Source organism: Cimex lectularius, unplaced genomic scaffold (genome assembly GCF_000648675.2).
Source record: "Cimex lectularius strain Harlan isolate CLEC.00 unplaced genomic scaffold, Clec_2.1 scaffold131, whole genome shotgun sequence".
Classification (NCBI taxonomy): domain Eukaryota; kingdom Metazoa; phylum Arthropoda; class Insecta; order Hemiptera; family Cimicidae; genus Cimex; species Cimex lectularius.
In genome coordinates, this window is record NW_019392685.1 from 477,335 (window position 1) to 496,345 (window position 19,011).

Sequence of the window (19,011 nt, forward strand, 5' to 3'; positions counted from 1 at the left end):
CGAGTTTGTTTATTCGCTTTTCGGCCCGTGTTGATTTTAAGGGCTTTCCGCCGCCCCTCGCCCAAAACCTCATACAAAATCCCGATCCTTGTTAATTGCCTGGGCTATCGTAAATTAATTATAAAGGGTGTACTTGTCTGCAGGTTTTTTTTTTTTTTTTGTTTTTTGTGATGAAGTGAGGAGTTGTGCATTCCAATTTGGTGCACGAGACGCGTGAAAGGGCTGATAGCTCCCATCCCCCCATTAGACGTTAAAGAGGATGCCGTCCATTTAGGGATTCGGCCCAATACCGGATCCAGGGCCACTTTTCATTCTCTCGGCCGGAAGCAGATCCCTTGATGGACGCCACGTCTCCGGCGAAAATTATCCAATCTCTTATGAAAGATTGAACCCTGGGGAAGGAGTGGAATGAATTCGATCCTGGACAAAACTGTTACCACGGTTTGTCACAGTCGGCCTCTTTATCCCGGGGTTCCTGATTTTTAAAGATCACGTTTATTTTCTGCCGCCGTTGCACTCCATGGAGAAACGTGATCTGAAGAAAATTCGTCCTTTTAGGGAAAAAGAAAAAAAGGGAGGGGCATCGCCTGAACCCGCTTTTTTTTAAGAAAAGGGGGCTTCAGACACGATTTCTCTATTTTCGAGAGGGTTTTGGAAGCTGTGAGAGTTTCGAACCTCGAAAATCGATCAGGCCGATGCGGGTTGCGAGGGGGCAGCTTTAAAAAACTTAATTTCGAGGGGAGGCCAAACCGTCTAATGATGGAGTTATTGTTCCGAGGGTCGGCCATCAAAGATGGATTTGAAATTCACTTATTGTTCGGGTGATCGGCCAGGTTTCAATCGACGTTCGACCCCTAGGGGATGGTGATGGTAGATTTTTTCTCTTTGGATATAGTGAGTTCTCCAAGGATACAGTTATTTAACGAAACTTTATCTTCTGCGATAGTGTTGCTTTTGCCTGTTAGCTGGACAATTTGTCTCTTGACAGATTTACAGATAGATACAGTGTCCTTGTTGCGCCGATACCTCTCTAGAGATGTAGTGGTGTCCCCGTGACGATTATTTCTCTTTTGAGATGGAGTGGTGTCCATGCGACGATTATTTCTCTTTTGAGATGCAGTGGTGTCCTTGAGACGATTATTTCTCTTTTGAGATGCAGTGGTGTCCTTGAGACGATTATTTCTCTTTTGAGATGCAGTGGTGTCCTTGCGACGATTATTTCTCTTTTGAGATACCGTTGTGTCCTTGCGACGATTATTTCTCTTTTGAGATACCGATATGTCCTTGCGACGATTATTTCTCTTTTGAGATGCAGTGGTGTCCTTGCGGCAATTATTTCTCACTTGTGATGCAGTGGTGTTGTGACAATTATTCCTTTCTTGAAATCTTGTGGTGTCCTTGCGACGATTATTTCTTTATTGAGATGCAGTGGTGTCCTTCCGACGATTATTTTTCTCCAGAGATGCAGTGGTGTCCTTGAGACGAGTATTTCTCTTTTGAGATGCAGTGCTGTCCTTGCGACGATTATTTCTCTTTTGAGATCAAGTGGTGTCCTTGCGGCAATTATTTCTCACTTGTGATGCAGTGGTGTTGTGGCAATTCTTTCTTTCTTGAAATGTTGTGGTGTCCTTGCGACGATTATTTCTCTCTTGATATTGTCGATAATTTTGTCCCCTGTGATAGCGTTTCAGTTTTCATTAGCTGTATAAATTAGTTTCATGATCAATGTGAATGTTAAATCACTTCTCTCTATTTTCCTTCTTATTGTTCTACAGCCTGCGTTAATTTAACATAGCGGAAACTCAATCGTAAGACTCTCTTGCCTTGAAGAAGATAGAATTTGTAAGAGGTGCTGGGGGCGGCCGAGTGTGTTAACAGGCCGCAATAATTGAACCGTCGAGATTTACGATCCTGATTTGTCCTTCGCCTTTCGACCAGCCTACTTTCGGAAAAACACGGCTTCTTTTACCCCCAAGGGTTTCTTCTGCCCGGAGGGAGGGCGAAAATCGCGCGCGCCCAGGACTGTAAATCGTCGTGCCTGGTAAAAGTCGTCCTCTTTTATAATTCACCGTGATCCCCTGTTGTAAAAATAACACCCGGCCTCCTTGATCTTACAATAACAATATTTGGTGTTTTATTGCGCCGTAAAATGTCTACGGATCCGGGTATAAATAAAATTTTGAAGACGTACTCTTGCATTGAAGAAATCCGTGTGTGGAACGATTTTTTTTAATTTACGCCCGGCACCCTACAGATTTTCGTGAGAGATAGGAAAAACGTCGGATATCAATGAGTATGAGAGGGAATTTTTTCATTTTATTACAGAGAGAAAGGGAAGAATATCTGGAAGAAAGAATAAGTCTGGAGCGTTAGAATACAGAAAGAAACAAATACAGTTACTTGTACAATATCTTATCTCTTGTACAAATTTAGGTCGCGAACGAAGAGAAATAGAGGGGAGGGGGGATATCTTGCCAAAAAATGATATATTTTATTACGTATAAAAGTATATAGCAGGAAAGCTGGATAGATGTTTGTATAAAAAGTGTATACCTGAAACAGTAAAAATTAATAAACGACGTCGCTCGTGTTTTATGAATGTTTATTGAGGTTGTTGCTAGGGACGGGTGCGTTCAACCTGGCGTCTCAAGCCACGGTTTTTGCCCTTTCGCCCAATTGTTTGTTATAACCCACCGATTGTTTACAATCCGTCTTTTTTTTCTTTTTTATGACTATGGCTTGGAAAATGCGTTATTCTTTATAAAACTGAGCGCTTTCCTTGGTACCTTCGTGGATCTCTTTGGGTGTGAGGAATGTCCTACCGAAGTGGCCGTGCCCGTAAACGGGCTAATGCTTTACATTCGGACAGGATATGTGCCGATGTCTCTGGTTCCTCCTGGCGGACTCCTTGCCCATCTTCTTAAGGTGATAGGAGGATAGTGATCGATATATAGGCCTATAACTCTCCTCAAATACCTCCTGCTGAGAGAGAATTCTTTCGGTTTAAATTGTTTATAAATCTCTTAGCTTGTCTCATACCTGGAGTGTTTTTCCACTGTTTCAGTATTTCTTTCTCAATCGATTTTTCCAGTCCCAACTTAAGCCCACAATCTGGTATATTTAGTTCTGGTTCCATAGGTGAAAGGGTTGCCCCTGTTTTGTCTTGTTGGTAAGCCTATTAATTTCCTTATATGCCTTCATAGAAATGATAAATACGATAAATAAATAAAATGATAAAAAAAGGTAGAGAAATAAAAACGAATAATAAAGAATAAATTTTTGGATTTTAAGGACCATCTAAAAGAAACAAAACACAATTTAAATTCAACAGTGTTACAGTGTGTGTTGTGTGTTTGAGAAATTAAAAAATGTAAAATTGAACATGGAGATAAATGCATTAATAATATAACAGATTTTGTATATAGTCTACCTCCTATTTTAAATAATATTAAACGTACAAAATAATCAAATTAATTAATTTAATTTATATTAATTTTACCATTAATTTACTAATCTATTATTAACGTAACATTTTCATTTTTTATATTTTAAAAATTAATTATTAAAATATAAAAATGAAAATGTTACNAATTTTGTGATTAATTATTAGCAAATTAATTTATTATTAAGGCATTATTAATTGTTTATCTTTTAATAATTAGTTAATTAATTTTGCGTGCGCGCGCGTGTGTGTGTGAGTGTGTGTGTGTGCGTGTATTACAATCCAGTTTCTCATTGCAACGTGACGGTGGCCGGTTGACCACGGGGGGGGTTCAGTCTTACAATTTATGTCGAGAGACGTGGTTGTAGAACTCCTTCAAGCTGATGATGAGCTATAAGTTCGAAATCGGATCGTTGAAAATAACTAACTGTAAATAGGAACTATCTTTTAAAAAGATGTATACCTTTATGTCAGGGAACCCACTTTAAGATTATCTTGTTTGACCAGAATCATTAGGCAGATTAGACACTCCCAGACAAGTTGGGAGTTGATAGAATTTCTTTTAGTGCCTTTATGGCGGCCTGGCTGTCTGAGGGTATATCTGTGCACCTTTCATATTTTTCTTTATTAGCTCGTGTGATCTTGTACTTCAGTTTGGAAAATCGTTGAGGTTAGTCCAAGGTCCAAGGGGTTTCACTAAGGTGTAATTCGGCCCTTTTACCCCTACGCCTACTCCCTGCTCCATCTTCGATCCATCTGTGTACCATATTAGAGCTTCTTCTTGAAACTTTGGACCACCTTTACATGCCGTCCTGCGGTGTTTAATTTTTGCTGAAATTCTAGCACCGCGATAGGAATTAACGGTCGAAAAAGGTCTCGTGCGGGCGGCGTTTATCGACTCTCGACGGCTGGATGTAATCGGCATGGAAATTACGGAGGGATAAACTTATGGAAATGCGACCGGGAGAAAAAGAAGAGTAGAACGTGGGTGGAATTTTTACAACGGGATCGGGAGAAAATCCTGAAAAAAATTAAATAAGTCTCGGGGAATTCATCAGAGTGGCTGGCTGTCTTAGCTCCGCGGACCCCTCGATACAAATCAAAAAAGAAACAATTCTCTACGTCATCTTTTCCAACATATTGTCTCTCTTTATCTCCCTCTCATTCTCGCCCTTTCTCTCTTTTTCCCCTCACCATCTCACTCTTTTTTATCTATCCTCACCGTCTCTTTCCTCCTAACTACCATTATTTCTCTTTCCTTTTTCTCCCCCCAATTTCTCACTTTACCTCATTCCTCCTAACTCTCTCTCTCTCTCTCTCTCTCTCTCTCTCTCTCTCACTCACTCACTCACTGTCTCATTTCTCCTAACTCTCTCACTCTTTCCCCTCAATCTCTCCCTTTTACTCTTTCCTCCTCATTCTCTCTCATTTGTATCAATATCTCCTTCCCACTGTCTCATTCCACTTAACTCCCACTATTTCTCTTTCATTTTTCTTCCCCTCAATCTCTTTCGGTTATCTTTTTACTCCTCTCTCTCTCTCTCTCTCACTCTCTCCTTTTCCCTCACCCCCACTCTCACAATTTCTCTTAAGCTCTTTCCCTCGTACTCTCACTATTCCTCTCTCTGTCTCCCTCACTTCCCCTTTCATTCACTCATTCCCCTTCACCCCCTCTATATACTTATCTCTCTCCCTCTCCCTTTAATTTATTTTGTATTGTAAAATAAATTTGTAAAGACAGAGTCTGTTAAAATAGCTGTACATTAATTATATCCACGTTGAATGGTGAAAAGTCCACAAGAAGACCTAACTTTGCATGACTAAATAAATCATATCAATCAATCATTCCCTTCTCTCTCTTTCTCTCCCTCCATCTCATCCTTTTACTCTCTCTCCACTTTCTCCCTCTAATTCTTCTTTCCTGGCAAAATGGTAGAAAAGTAGGAAAAACCTTGTAGGAAAACTAAAGCGCTAATTTGATGAAAGGGAGAGTGACCCCAGAAAAGAAAATCTCTCATCTATCAATTGTTTTTTCTTTTAAAATACATCTTTTAGCTTCTATCTATATATTTCTCTTCTACCTTTTCAATTTTCTTCATTCTCCCTTCCAGCTTTTTTATCTTTGAAATATGTTTACCCTTTATCATCCTGGGCTACGACGGATAGTCGTCATTTCCCTCCTCGGTTGCCAGATTGAAAACCGGTCCGCCCTCCGATTTGACCCCAGGATCTTGGGGGATTTATCGAATAACCGAACGTCTTGTGAGTTTAATTATGTCCGAAACGCATCCCCCACCCGGCCTTGCTCCTTTTCTCATCATTTGCATACAACCCCCCACGGCCGCCGATTTCAAATAGAAACGGGGGGGGATTTGTTTGAAAACGGATTCTCCTTTGTCGTATGATTTACGCCGGTTTCCATTACGGGCAAATAATTCCGGTAAGAACAGAAGTCCACCTAGCTTTGTCTCCGGGGCGAAGTTGAACAATTTCAAAGGCTGTTAGCCCTTGGAATAGAACGGAGATAAACAGGGTATGTACGAAGGGAGGGGTTGTCAATACCGTGCACATGTCGCCTTAACTGTTGTGATAATATTACCATGTTGCCGGAGATATCTCGTTAAAACTTACGAGACCGGGCGGACCCGATGCACCCAATAACGTCAACTTACCACTTCCTTTTCAAAATCTATACAGAATCTCCAATGTAGAAATTATCCCGCGTTATGTCTTTTTCTCTTGTCGACTCCCCCGAGGGTGGATCGAATCCCCGAGGGGTCGCCTCCGGGCAGAGGGCCAACAAATCCGATAAATCGACGAAGGGGAAGGCGCTGCCCCTCGGAGATGGCGGGACCCGCCTGGCGGAACGGCTATGCCGGTTTAGTATCGCGAGCGCCGTATTCATCGATCCCCAACCTGTATCGCTTCTTAACTACCTCCGATCTTGGCTCATTTATCAATAAAGCCGATATATATNAATAATTTTTAATTATCTTTTTAGTGGTGTAATGGATTTTTTAAACAGATTAATATGCAATATTTACCATATTAAATTACTAATTTTTAATTATCTTTTTAGTGGTGTAATTGATTTTTTAATTACTTTTTCAAAGATGAAGGTATGGATGAAGGAAAGGGAAAAAACCGTGGTTGACGGATTGGTAAGCTGGAAAAAAAAAATTGAAAATTACGTTTGGCAGTTCCTTACGGTACCCTTCACTCGTCATAAATCCCCAAAAGAAATAGTCCATGGGGGTCAGGTCAATAAAAACAATAAATAGTCAAAATTTCCTTAAGTTTTTTATTTTTTATTTTTCCACCTTACCAATCCGTAAACCACGCTTTTTTTCTTTTCCTTCATCAATTTCTTCATCTTTGAAAAAGTAATTAAAAACGCAATTACTCCATTAAAAAGGATATTAAAAGGAGTACGTTTTCGTAAATTTGCTGGTCTCTAGGTTTGGAATTAGTAGTTTGTATCACCATAGTAAGCTTTTCAATTTTGAAAAAAAAAAATTTTTCGAAGTTCTGGCTACTAAAACGCTTATTTCCTCAATGTTTACAAGTTTAGTATTTACCACAGCCTATAGGAAATTTAACGTAGTTTTCAATGGTATCAGTCATGTTATTCTAGTGATTCATCAGACGTAGGCATATAGATTTTCGAATAGTTTATAGTCAATAGAATACAGAAGGACATAAGTTAAAATGAAAAAAATATATATGTATACAAATATAAAAGTACTATAAGTTGGAATTGCGTTTCTTTTGAGAGAGCCCTGAGACGTTTTCTTCCACTTAGTCCAATGATCGATCGCTCAAGTAGTTTTCTCGGGTTTAATGGATGTGACAGGGTCGAGAGTATCACGATGGCCTTCCTCCCTATTAATTACCGTACTAATTTCTCTCTGTAATAGCTTTATGATTGGATTAAGCCCCTGGGCTTCCGGCTTATCCGCGCCGAATCGATACCGCGTCCCGGTTGCAAACGTTGTTTATTTTGCTATTTTTTTCCGCCGAGTTTAAAGGAAGATTTACTCCGTAGGAGCATCATTCTTTCCTACTCTCCGGGATCTATATTCTGGCAATTATGTAATATAATGCTCCTCTAATCGAGCAATTACGCGGTCCTGAGTATTATGTCCCCGGCTCGACTCCCGTGTACGCATTACTTGAATAATAATGAATAATAATCAGCCATCAAAATCGATCCACTAGGTTTTAAGAAAAATGAGATGTTAGAGCTTGCACTAGGAATGTCAGTCATGCAGGTCGTCCAAATTGTCGTAATTATCAGTGAAAAAATAAAGTTGGTATCTAAGTGTTTTATAACGTTAATATCACGACGATAAAGTCAAATCCTTAGGCCAAAGGCTTCACGATTTTCTGTCCTGCTTTGTTTACAGAAAGTTTGTTAAAATATTCGAAAAAGCAGTATTTTATTTATCTTTTTAAATCTTACCAAAATATAATATTCTGCGTCGTAGAACATTTCTGTTTATAGAAATGATGAATGGTGGAGTGAGTGCGGTGTTCAATCCCATCTCAACCGCACCTTTTGAATTTTCCCTCTTTTTGCCATTTTCAAATGTCGTGTAATCTATTTGATTCTCGGCGACAAGTGAAATGGCCGCACAGAGGGGATCGAAGTCATTATAGCTCAAGTAGTAGAGTAGCGGTGTATCAAGCCGAAGGTCGTGGGTTCGAATCCCGTTCGTGACACTGACTTTTTTATCTCAGCTGAAAACCGTAATTAATTGAATGATATTAATTGGTCAAGCGGACCACGAAAAATAGTGAATTTAATTAATTAAAATGAAGTACACTTCACTAAAGCGAGAATCAAATAGATTACACGACATTTGAAAATGGCAAAAAGGAGGGAAAATTCAAAAGGTGCGGTTGAGATGGGAAGTTGGTGCCCGAGGGGATCGAAGTCAAGTGGTAGAGTAGCGGCGTATCAAGCCGAAGGTCGTGGGTTCGAATCCCGTTCGTGACACTGACTTTTTTATCTCAGCTGAAAACCGTAATTAATTGAATGTAACAACAACGTTATTTTAAAAGCCGATAAAGGAAACAGTATAGTAGCACATTGAACGTCAAAATTACGTTTCTAAAGTTGAAGAATTTCTAAATAATAACGAGTGTAAAGAACTAAAAAAAGATCCCACCTTAAAATTAAAAACTAGAGTTCAAACAGCGGTAAAAAAAAATAGTGACTTTTTATTCTCAGATGACCAACATGCAGTTAAAAAACTAATACCAATGAACCCGAACCCCCCCCCCATGTTCAAGTCAAAATTCACAAGGAAAAAATTAACATTTGCAGTCATAATGGGGAGAATATTGTCTAAAAAATCTTCATAACGTACCATTAATTAAGGTTTTTAGTTGAGATAAAAAATTCAATGGCACGAGCGGGATTCGAACCCACGATCTTCGGCTAGGTACGCCGCTGCTCTACCACTTGAGCTATCGTGACCTCGATCCACTCGGACACTAACTTCTCATCCCAACCACACCTTTTGAATTTTTCCCTCCTTTTTGCCATTTTTCAATTCCTTTTTTTTATCTCAACTAAAAACCTTAATTAATTGTAATGTATTAATTGGTCAAGCGGACCGCGAAATTAGTGAACTTCATAACGTAGTTTAATTACAGAAAAAGTGTGTTTAAACTTGAGATCTAGGTTAAAACTATACATCCAATGGTAACCCTACATCCCAGGAAGAATTTACCTCTGCTCCTTATGCAATAGGAACGAAAATGATGATATATTCCACTTTTTCGGTCGTTGTCCAATATTAAAGAGCACCAGGAAATGTTTATTTTAGTTGTGATGTTGCTAGGCTGAATTTAATCAATTATGTAAAGGAAGCCAAGCTTTACGGGATTTTGTTAGTTGAAATTTTTTATCACTAAACAAGTATTGTACTCGTGGCGGATGCTCAAACGGCGATGCCAAAGAAAAGTATTGAACTTAATTAATTAAGGTTTTTAGTTGAGATAAAAAAGTCAATGGCACGAGCGGGATTCGAACCCACGATCTTCGGCTTGATACGCCTTGGTGTCCGAGTGGATCGAGGTCACGATAGCTCAAGTGGTAGAGCAGCGGCGTACCTAGCCGAAGATCGTTGGTTCGAATCCCGCTCGTGCCNTTTTTTTTTTTTTTTTTTTTGAGGAAACCAAATTTTATGTTCTGTTTTGATATTATTTTAGTTCATGTTAAAGTGTTTGGTCTTTATAATTATTAATTGTATATTAATGTATACATATTTAATTATCCGTATAAATTGGCCAGTAATTCCCACGGAAATCTACAGAACAGCGAACAACTTACCTTTTCGTTTGAAAGTAAGGTAAGTTTTGAGGATAAAAATATTATCCGTAAACGATTTATATTTCTGAAAGCCCCATTGTTCCTCGAGTATTACAGAATTTATTTCTCAAGATTGTATTAATATTTCCCTTAATGAAGACGCAAACGTTTTTGCAGGTATTAAAGATTACAATGTCTCTGTAATTATCAGGTTTTTCCTTATTAATGATTCAGTTCAAATTGTAAAATTATTTTCAATTATTTAATATTTTTATGTAAATACTCCTATCTGCCGATGACGTGAACTCACAGATTTGCACGGCTCGCATTTGCTCAAGAACACAGCCATTGGTCTTTGAACGATTAGTGCTGTACTTTTTACAGATGAGTGTAGATTTGCTCCACGATCTCCAGACAGGCGTGAAAGAGTGTGGAAAAGGCGAAATGAAAGGTACGAAGTCTTTAATTTTTCCCAGAGCCAACCTTTCCAACGTAGCTCAGTGATGGTGTGGGCGGGAAATTCAATAGAGAGTTGGTGGAGCACAGAGTTGGTTGTTGCTGGTGGATGGTCTTTGACGGCCACTCTTTATGTGGATGAGCTTTTGTAACATGATGCGTTGCCTATCGATGAAATCAGCGACAATCCTATTCTAATTCACGATAATGCCCGTCCACATATCGCTCGCATAGTACAACCGTATCTTCAACAGCATAACATCAGTGTCATAGCCTGGCCAGCCCGTTCTCCAGACTTGAATCCCATAGAACATTTATGGGATAACCTCAAAATACAAATAAGAGCACATCCATCACTTCCTAATACAATCCGTGATGTTGAAAGGACTCTTGGTGAAGAATTGGTTAACCTCTAGCAAAAAGACACTTCCAGACTGGTAGAAAATATGCCGAGGCGTCTTAGAGATGTAATTAAAGCAAGAGGAGGAAGTACGCGATATTGAAATGTTAATTAACAATCTAATTAAAAGAAAATTTATTTGTCTGGTTTTTCATTTTTCATTTTCCTTATCAGTTTATATATTTTTTTTTACTTTTTTAGACAAAGACTCAATTTGATTAATATAAAAAAATGTATAGAAATCAAGCTATATTACAAGTGGGTGGAATTTGTTGCCTGTCACCTAACTAAACCTAAAAAGCTATGCATTTCTTTTGCTGTTCGTGGTACTAACTCACATTTATTTTTTATTTATTTATTCTTATTTTTGAGGGCGTTTTTCGGAAATAGCCGGGGTTGTGGCTGCGTGTTATTTTATTTTCTTAAAAATCTCCCTGAAATAAAATATTCACGGTCGGCTCACATTTGTCAAGAATTTGTTTCCTTTTTTTCGCCTTCCCCAAGCTGACTTGTTTCTTTTGTTCGGAACCGTTTCTAGAGATCTGATTGCCACTAAATATTGCATCTCGGAAAAATAAACGCTCTCCCGGCAATAATTCTCCTTTATCGCCGTTTCTTTTTTCTTGTCTCCTTTCGGTGCAAAAAGCCCTCTTCAAATATTGAAAAGGGGCGCGTAGAGAGCTTTTAGCCGGGGTGGTCCGACCGCGAACAGGTCCACAACCGCCTCAGCCGCCTTTTCACCCGCCTCTCTCGTCCCCGTGGACGTGCCCTGGCTTAAAATCCGCAATGAGCGATGATTCGTTCAAAGCTAATTGAAGAGAAAAGGACGAAAGGACGTCCAGTCAGCAAATTGGATCCTGCCCCTTGGGTTCATGATTTTAAAAATAATCATGAATCATGCTAGAAGGTCTTAATTACAACAAAAACACATTTTAATAAAAATATCTGGAAGACGAAGACTATAAACAATCCTATCGCTAAGGTTTTCCTCTGTGGTTCTTTTGTTAATTTATGAAGATGATTTGGAAAATAATTCATTATAATTATTGAAAGATTTGTATGCAGGAGCTGAATTTGCATTTTTTGGCACTGAAACACACACTCTCACCCATCGCAGTTTTGAAAATGAAAACAGGCTTTCCTCGTTTTTTAAAATTTTTAATTTTAACTGTTAGCTGTAGGGAAAATTCCGCGGAAAAGCAGCTTCACCGACGGGGGCCGTTGCCATGGGGCCGCGCGAAATGTCAGAGTTCACAAGCTCTCCCGGGGGAGATCGCTTTCAAATTCAAACTCCGCTTCAATTCATCTTCGGCTCGCGGAAAAATTCGGAAAAGTTTGGCCGAACGTTAAGCCTTAAAAAAAAAGACTGAAAAAAAGTTTGAGGGTGTTGAAAAATTTGGGAAAATCTCGTCGGGGTGCCTTCCGTTTAGAAATCAATTATTTATTGGATGTTAAAACAGGTACAGTTAATTTTATTACCTTATAAAAAAGTTTGGTCACCCAGGCCAATATTGAAAAATATACTCAAATTTAATTTAAATTAGTTAAATGTACTCGTTGTTCCATAGTGTTTTCTTCGTTTTGTGACAATACCCCCAATTATTAGAACCCTAATCCATTTAAAAGGTTTCCTTCGTCAGATAAACACATTGAAACAATTTATCCCGGCCCCTTTGCGTTTTCTACCGCCGATTCTGTTCCAACAGACTGTGGATGAATACAGTTCATTTTTCGAGAAACTGCGTTTTATAAAATTCGGAAGAACACATTTAATGGGGGCGTCGGTGGCCGCAACGCTTTAGGCGTTGATACGGCGCTCATAACTGTAAGGTAAAGGTCCCGGGTTCGAATCCAGCGGCCCAGCATTCGAACCCGACATACTTACAAATGGGCTTTAAAAAAAAAAAAGTTTGATTTTGACTGTTACTCGCTCCGAAGTAAAACGTTCTCTCTGCTTCACACAAGAACGTAAATATATACAAATATATCCTACATAACAATCACTACCCTAAACACATAATCAACAGAATAATCAACAACTACAACTCAATACTAACACCATCTACTATTACTAATAATACTACATCAAATTTACAAAATACAGACAAACTAACGTACCCATTCCATTCATTCATGTCCTATCACCTAAATTAAACACTTTTCTCTTTTCTGCTAACTTGAAAATAGCCTTCAAAAACTATTATTACTAACTAAACAAAAACTTCCCACACCAGTATCAAATAAGTCTGGTGTAATTTACAAAATCAATTGTTTTAATTGTCCGACAACATACATCGGAATTACATCCCAATATGTGGATAAGAGGGTAAAGCAACATATATATGATTGGGGGAGGGAAGAAAAAAAAAACATACAGCACTAGCACTGGCTACCCACCATTTTGAACACCAAGAAAACTTCGATTTCAACAATCCTTAATATTTTGGGAAAATTAGGAAAGCCTGTTTTTATTTTCAAAACTGCGATTGGTGTGCGCGTGCGCGTATGTGTGTGTGTGTGTGTGTGTTGGTGCGAAAAAAACGCAAATTGAGCTATTGCATACAATTCTTTCAATAATTATAATTAATCATATAACACATAATCTTCTTAAATTAACAAAAGAACCAAAGAGAAAAACCACGGCGTTAGGATTGTTCATATAGTCTTGGTCTTACAGCTGATATTTTTATTGAAATGTGTTTTTGTTGTAATAAGACCTTTCAAGACAAGAAAAAGGAAACGGCGATAAAGAAGAAATCTACTATCACTAATAACACTACATCAATTTTATCAAACACAGACAAACTAACACACCCATTCCATTCAATCACGGTCTATCACATAAATTAAACACATTTCTTTCTTCCGATAACTTTAAAATAGCCTTCATTCACACTCTTTTCTCCAAAATTAAAGATCCCACACCTGTAACAAATAAATTGTGCGACAACATACATCGGTCTTACATCCCAATATATCCCAATATCTGGATTGTGTAAAGAGAGTAAAGCAACATAGCTATGATTGCAAATAACCCAAATAAAATCTTACCGCACTGGGTACCCAAAATTGTGAACACCAACACAATTTCGATTTCAACGATACAAAAATATTAAACACAGAACAAACGTTACATAAACGTAACTTTTTAGAAATGGTTTCCATCAACAGAGATAACCACCGCATCAGTTAGAGAACAGACACATGTAAACTCAGTCGCAGCTACGCTAATATCATTAATCAAATTCAATATCAATAACATACATATAAACATATAATACAACATATAAACAATCATTACAATCCACACATCAAACATTTCTACATAGTCTAATTCTTCAACACTTTGTCCTTCCTTTTCCTAATTATCCCCGTCTATATAATGCTGAAAGGATAATCAGGTCGAATCATTTCACGTTTTTCTCATTGTCGGTCCCTTTCACCTCAAAGAAGCCGACTCCTTAAGCGGCCATAGACGGTCAATATTATTGTACAAAATAGTTTGCACAATAATTTGACGATTGCCCCTTAACGTTCAATAATATTGTTCAAAATTTTGTTTGAAGGCGATATTGAAGTTTGTGCAATATTTTGTGCAACCACGAGCATGCGAACTGTACCACTTGTTCATACTTCACAAACTGACTGATATTGCGCAATAATGCCAACAGACGGTGCAATATTTTCCAGGTTGTACAATATATTTTCAACTTTTCGTCAATCATGCAATGTATTGCACAAACTTTCAATATCGTCTAAACACGATCAATTAAATTGCACAACCCAAAATATTGTGCAATAATATTGATCGTCTTAAACGGCTCATAGACGGTCAATATTATTGTACAATATAGATTGCACAATAATTTGACGGTTGCCCCTTAACGTTCAATAATATTGTACAAAATTTTGTGTGTGTAATGAACTTGAATAGTTTGTACCACTTCTTGATACTTCACAAACTGACTGATATTGCGCAATAATGCCAACAGACGGTGCAATAATTTCCAGGTTGTACAATATATTTTCAACATTTCGTTAATCATGCAATGTATTTCATAAACTTTCAATATCGTCTACACACGATCAATTAAATTGCACAACCCAAAATATTGTGCAATAATATTGATCGTCTATGGGCCGCTTTATACAAAAATGGATTTCTATCCGTATTTTTTCCCCACCCTTTAAAAATCCAACGTATATAAACGTAAAGCAGCAATTCTTTGAGTGAGTACAAATTTATTGAATTAAAATTTCTATTATTGTATAAATTCTTTTTTTCACATCATACATGTGTTTCTATAATTTAAACAATGCTTATAAATCCCTGGCTCTGAAGACGATCTCAATAAAGGTCGAAACGTTGGCACGATAAAGAAACTGTTCAGCCTACGTCACACCAGCCCGCATCTCACGATCTTTAAATAAAAATAAATTAACGGTCATTACACACCGCACAGTTCTCTCTACTTAAATTGTTAAAATTAAAAACTAATTCTGATATGGTTAAAAAGGATTATCTAGACTCCAATCGGAAATTTGAAGCTCTCTGCTTTGAAAAAAAAATCTAAACAGAAATGGTAAACAGTTTTGAGAATCCATTTACGTTTTAGCGGTCAATTGATCAAGTTACTTCTTTCTCTCTATGTAAGGTCTTGGTTGAGATTTAAAAAAAAAGTCAGTGTCACGAGCGGGATTCGAACCCACGACCTTCGGCTAATTACGCCGCTACTCTACCACTTGAACTATCGTGATTTCGATCCTCTCGGACACCAACTCTTGAACTTTGGAAATGTGCAAAAAGAGTGATAATTCGAACGGTTGTAAGTTGAGATGGAGAGTTAAATAATTGAGTAATTAATTGAAAGTTTTGAGAAAGTTAAGGACGCCAGAGAATACTGGAAGTGGACGAAACCCATTAAATATAAGTCTCCTTCCAAAAGCAGCGATATATCGATGTGTTCCTGGGTACCCCATTTTTCAAAAAAAAAATTAATCCTTCCTTGATCGCTTCTACACATATTTCTGAACCTACTCTATTTGACTCCATTTTAGATGAATCTTTTACATTAAAGGAACGAAGAAATGTTTTATCTGGTTTAAAAAATAATAAAGCTCGGAGTGCTGATGGCATTAGCTACGAGTTTTATAAATGTGCAATTGATTGTTTTCTTGAATTATTATTACGTTTTTACAATTTTATATTTAACAATGGTGAAGTCCCAAATCATTTACACAGACAGGGGGACCTTAATGATGTCAACAACTTCCGAGGTCTTTCTTGTTTCAATGCATCTGCTAAAAATTTTTCAAACCATATTGTTCAACGCGTCGAGAAGTTTGTCACGAGACTCTTAAGTTTGTTCGAGGGCGGGTTGAGGAAAGCTTATTCATCAATAGAAAATATCTTCACGTTAACCAACATTATTAATCTACACTTAAACAAAACTAAGAAAGTCTATGGCTTTTTAGTAGGTCTTAAGGCCGCCTTTGGCGGTGAATAGGAGCGCGCTTATACTTAAACTCAGCAGGTGCTTCTAAAAGCGATGCCATTGATTGATGGTACTTAGGCCGATTATGTTCGTGAAAGGTATTCAAATTTAATAATCCTAAGGCTCAACATGCTTCAGGATGTGGTGAATGTTTTATCATTTAAGCGAACTAAATTATATCACGGCGTAATGGTTTTCAATAAAAATTCATTCAATAATAAAACCCTTTACACTTGCTATCAGTTGTTGTGGAGGGGGGATCTCGAGATATTTTGAGGTGCGCTCAGGGGTTAGACAGGGATGTAACTTGAGTCCTTTATTGTTCTCTCTTTTTCTCGACGATCTCCTTGATTGTCTTGAATACGGTATATGTTATGGAAATATTGATATAAAGATTCTTTTATACACGGACGATTTTGTAATTCTGATACTCACCGGTTACCCTGCAGAAAAATATTAATGCCTTAGAGGACTTACTGTGGAATGGAATCTTTCGGTCATAAACAAATCCAAAATTATGGTTTTTCGTAGGGAAGGCAGGGCTTGCGGCTAATAAACGTTGGTATTCTAAAGGGTCTCCCATTGAAATAGTAAGTGAGTATAAATATTTGGGCTTAATTCTCACTCCTAAACTTTCATTCAATCCATTTACGTTTTAGTGGTCAATTGGCCAAGTTACTTCTTTCAGTTCATTACTAGGAGGGAAAATTCGAACGGTTGCAGGTTGTGATGAAGAGGTGGTGGCGGAGAGGATCGAAGTCACGATAGCTGAAGTGGTAGCGCAGCGGTGTATTGAGCTGAAGGTCGTGGGTTCGAATCCCGCTCGTGACGCTTTTTTTCTCTCAACCAAGGCCTTACGTAAAAAGAATAAGTAATTGAAAGTTTCATCCAATGTTTATCTCAAGCGAAAGACTCACATTGCGAAATATGCGATGAAATCTATTTGGGCTAAATTCATTTCGAATACTCTCGTCCCGGTTTGCAGTAAATACATGCTGTTTTTGGCTGTTTGCCGCTCGATTCCCAGTGTTGGGGTTTCCAGCGATATGAAACAATTAAATCCCTACAACGCTATTTTATCCGTAAAATTTATCACCTCCCTTTTTCACCCCTAATTACATGATTATTCAGAAATCGTGTGACGCGGTCTGGTGTGATGTAGGTTTCAGAAAAACATTTTCTTTATCGTGCCGACGTTTCGATCTTTATTGAGATCATCTTCAGGGCTCAAAGTGTTTTCCGTGTAGATGTGTCACCTTGTCTGTCGTGTTGAAAGTGCCTCAAGTTGTTTGCTATTTTTGTAGATTTCCACAAAGCATAAATCACTTTATTACACCAATCACAATTTATTATACGATTAATTAAAAATGTGTACATTAATATACAATTTATACCTCCGTACCTAAATAGTTTCTATTCTAAACTACACACTTCACAAAAGCTAAACGGCAATTTTGAAGAAATAAAGCAGTGTTAGGCCTTTTTCTCTCTTTTTCTCGAAATACACTGCCCTAGCCCGACCACCTAGTTTTTGCAGGAAAAAATGGTCAACTTTGGAAATGCACTCTCAGCCTTTTAAGTCTCAGACCTGCGCTGGGTCTCATTTTTAGACAATTTTACGCTGAACAAGTCGGCTTTGTAAATCTTTTCCTACCTTCAGTCATTCATCAGTAAATTCAAAAATTATGCACTTTTTACGAAAACTTTCAATTGAGCTGTGGAGCCAGGAAATCGTCCTGATGCGACGTCCAGTAGCAGTCGTTAGGAACTTTTAATAAGCTTTCAATTTCATCTTACAGTTTGCCCGATTTCTCGACCGGTTTCTAGTTATTCGCGATTTTTGGGCAAAAAACGTTATTTTTTACGTGCTCGATCACTATCTCTCCCGATTTTCAAGAAACAAGACATCCACTATTGATACTTGCGCAGAATCATCGATATTTAATCAATCATTTTATTGACATGACCGGCAGGTCATTCTGATTTCACTTGATTTGACTATATTTTTCATTTTTCCCTGTTTCAGCCATATCCAAGGATGAGCCTGACGAGTCGAAGACGAAACCCGGCAAACTCCCTTTCAACGGCTACTCGGACGAGTTCCTGGACAGGCTCGAGCCCAACGGCAACATACCCAACGACAAAGACATCCGATACGGTAAGACACCTCAACTCCTTTTTTACAAACAGAAATAAACACGTGACTCACCCCATGGACACGTGGCACTTGGTAGGACGCCAAAAGCACGGCTCGTTTCCTCGACAATTTCGAATCGGGCTGTGATCAGTCCACGATTGTGGAACGGGTTTGTCGCAAATTGCCAATTTGTCGTCTTCACCTTCGCAAGATTGACGTCTCTTCGCCTTTTGATTTGATTGAATTATCTGTCCAATTATTAACGCTAGGATGATTGCCGTTCTTCGAATACGGCGTCATTTCTCATGACAGTAGGCAAGATAGTAAAATACGGGTAGTTTTTTGTCCGATTCTTTACGATTTTTGCTATTACAATTTGTCCTACTAAAAAGCAGAATGGAAATTCCGATCAGAAGCCCGATTAAGACTTTCTCGAGTGACCTCTTCATTTTGGGACAAAGCTTCCATAAAAGGTTTACGACGGTTGTAAAAAAAAAACAGGCCATTAAAAATTCCCAGGTGCGGACGGTTCAATTGTCCTCTCCCTGTAACAAGGGGTCGAAACGGGGTCACCGGTGATTAATGGCTAGCACAAAGATAACCACGGCCCATAAAAGCTCTTTTGCTCTTTTATTCTCCCTCATCCATACCTACAGGATATTTAATTAATCTATCCGACAGGTGATGTCTCAGGGTCTTTGGACCGATTATCCACCGAGGTGATGGTGACGTTGAAACGTCAGACAATTTACCGGCCGACCG

The 19,011-nt window shown here is 38.3% G+C and overlaps 1 protein-coding gene across 5 annotated transcripts in view; it reads left to right on the plus strand.

The window, feature by feature from the left end:
* The window catches only part of LOC106663152 (cyclin-dependent kinase 14), a 134,311-nt gene that overhangs the window by 99,657 nt on the left and 15,643 nt on the right, over positions 1-19,011 (plus strand). For all 5 annotated transcript variants that reach the window (XM_014387754.2, XM_014387757.2, XM_024225769.1 and 2 more), the window contains one exon: positions 18,139-18,270. In XM_014387754.2, coding sequence (XP_014243240.1) covers positions 18,139-18,270 — 132 coding nt within the window. The remainder of the gene's footprint in view (positions 1-18,138; positions 18,271-19,011) is intronic.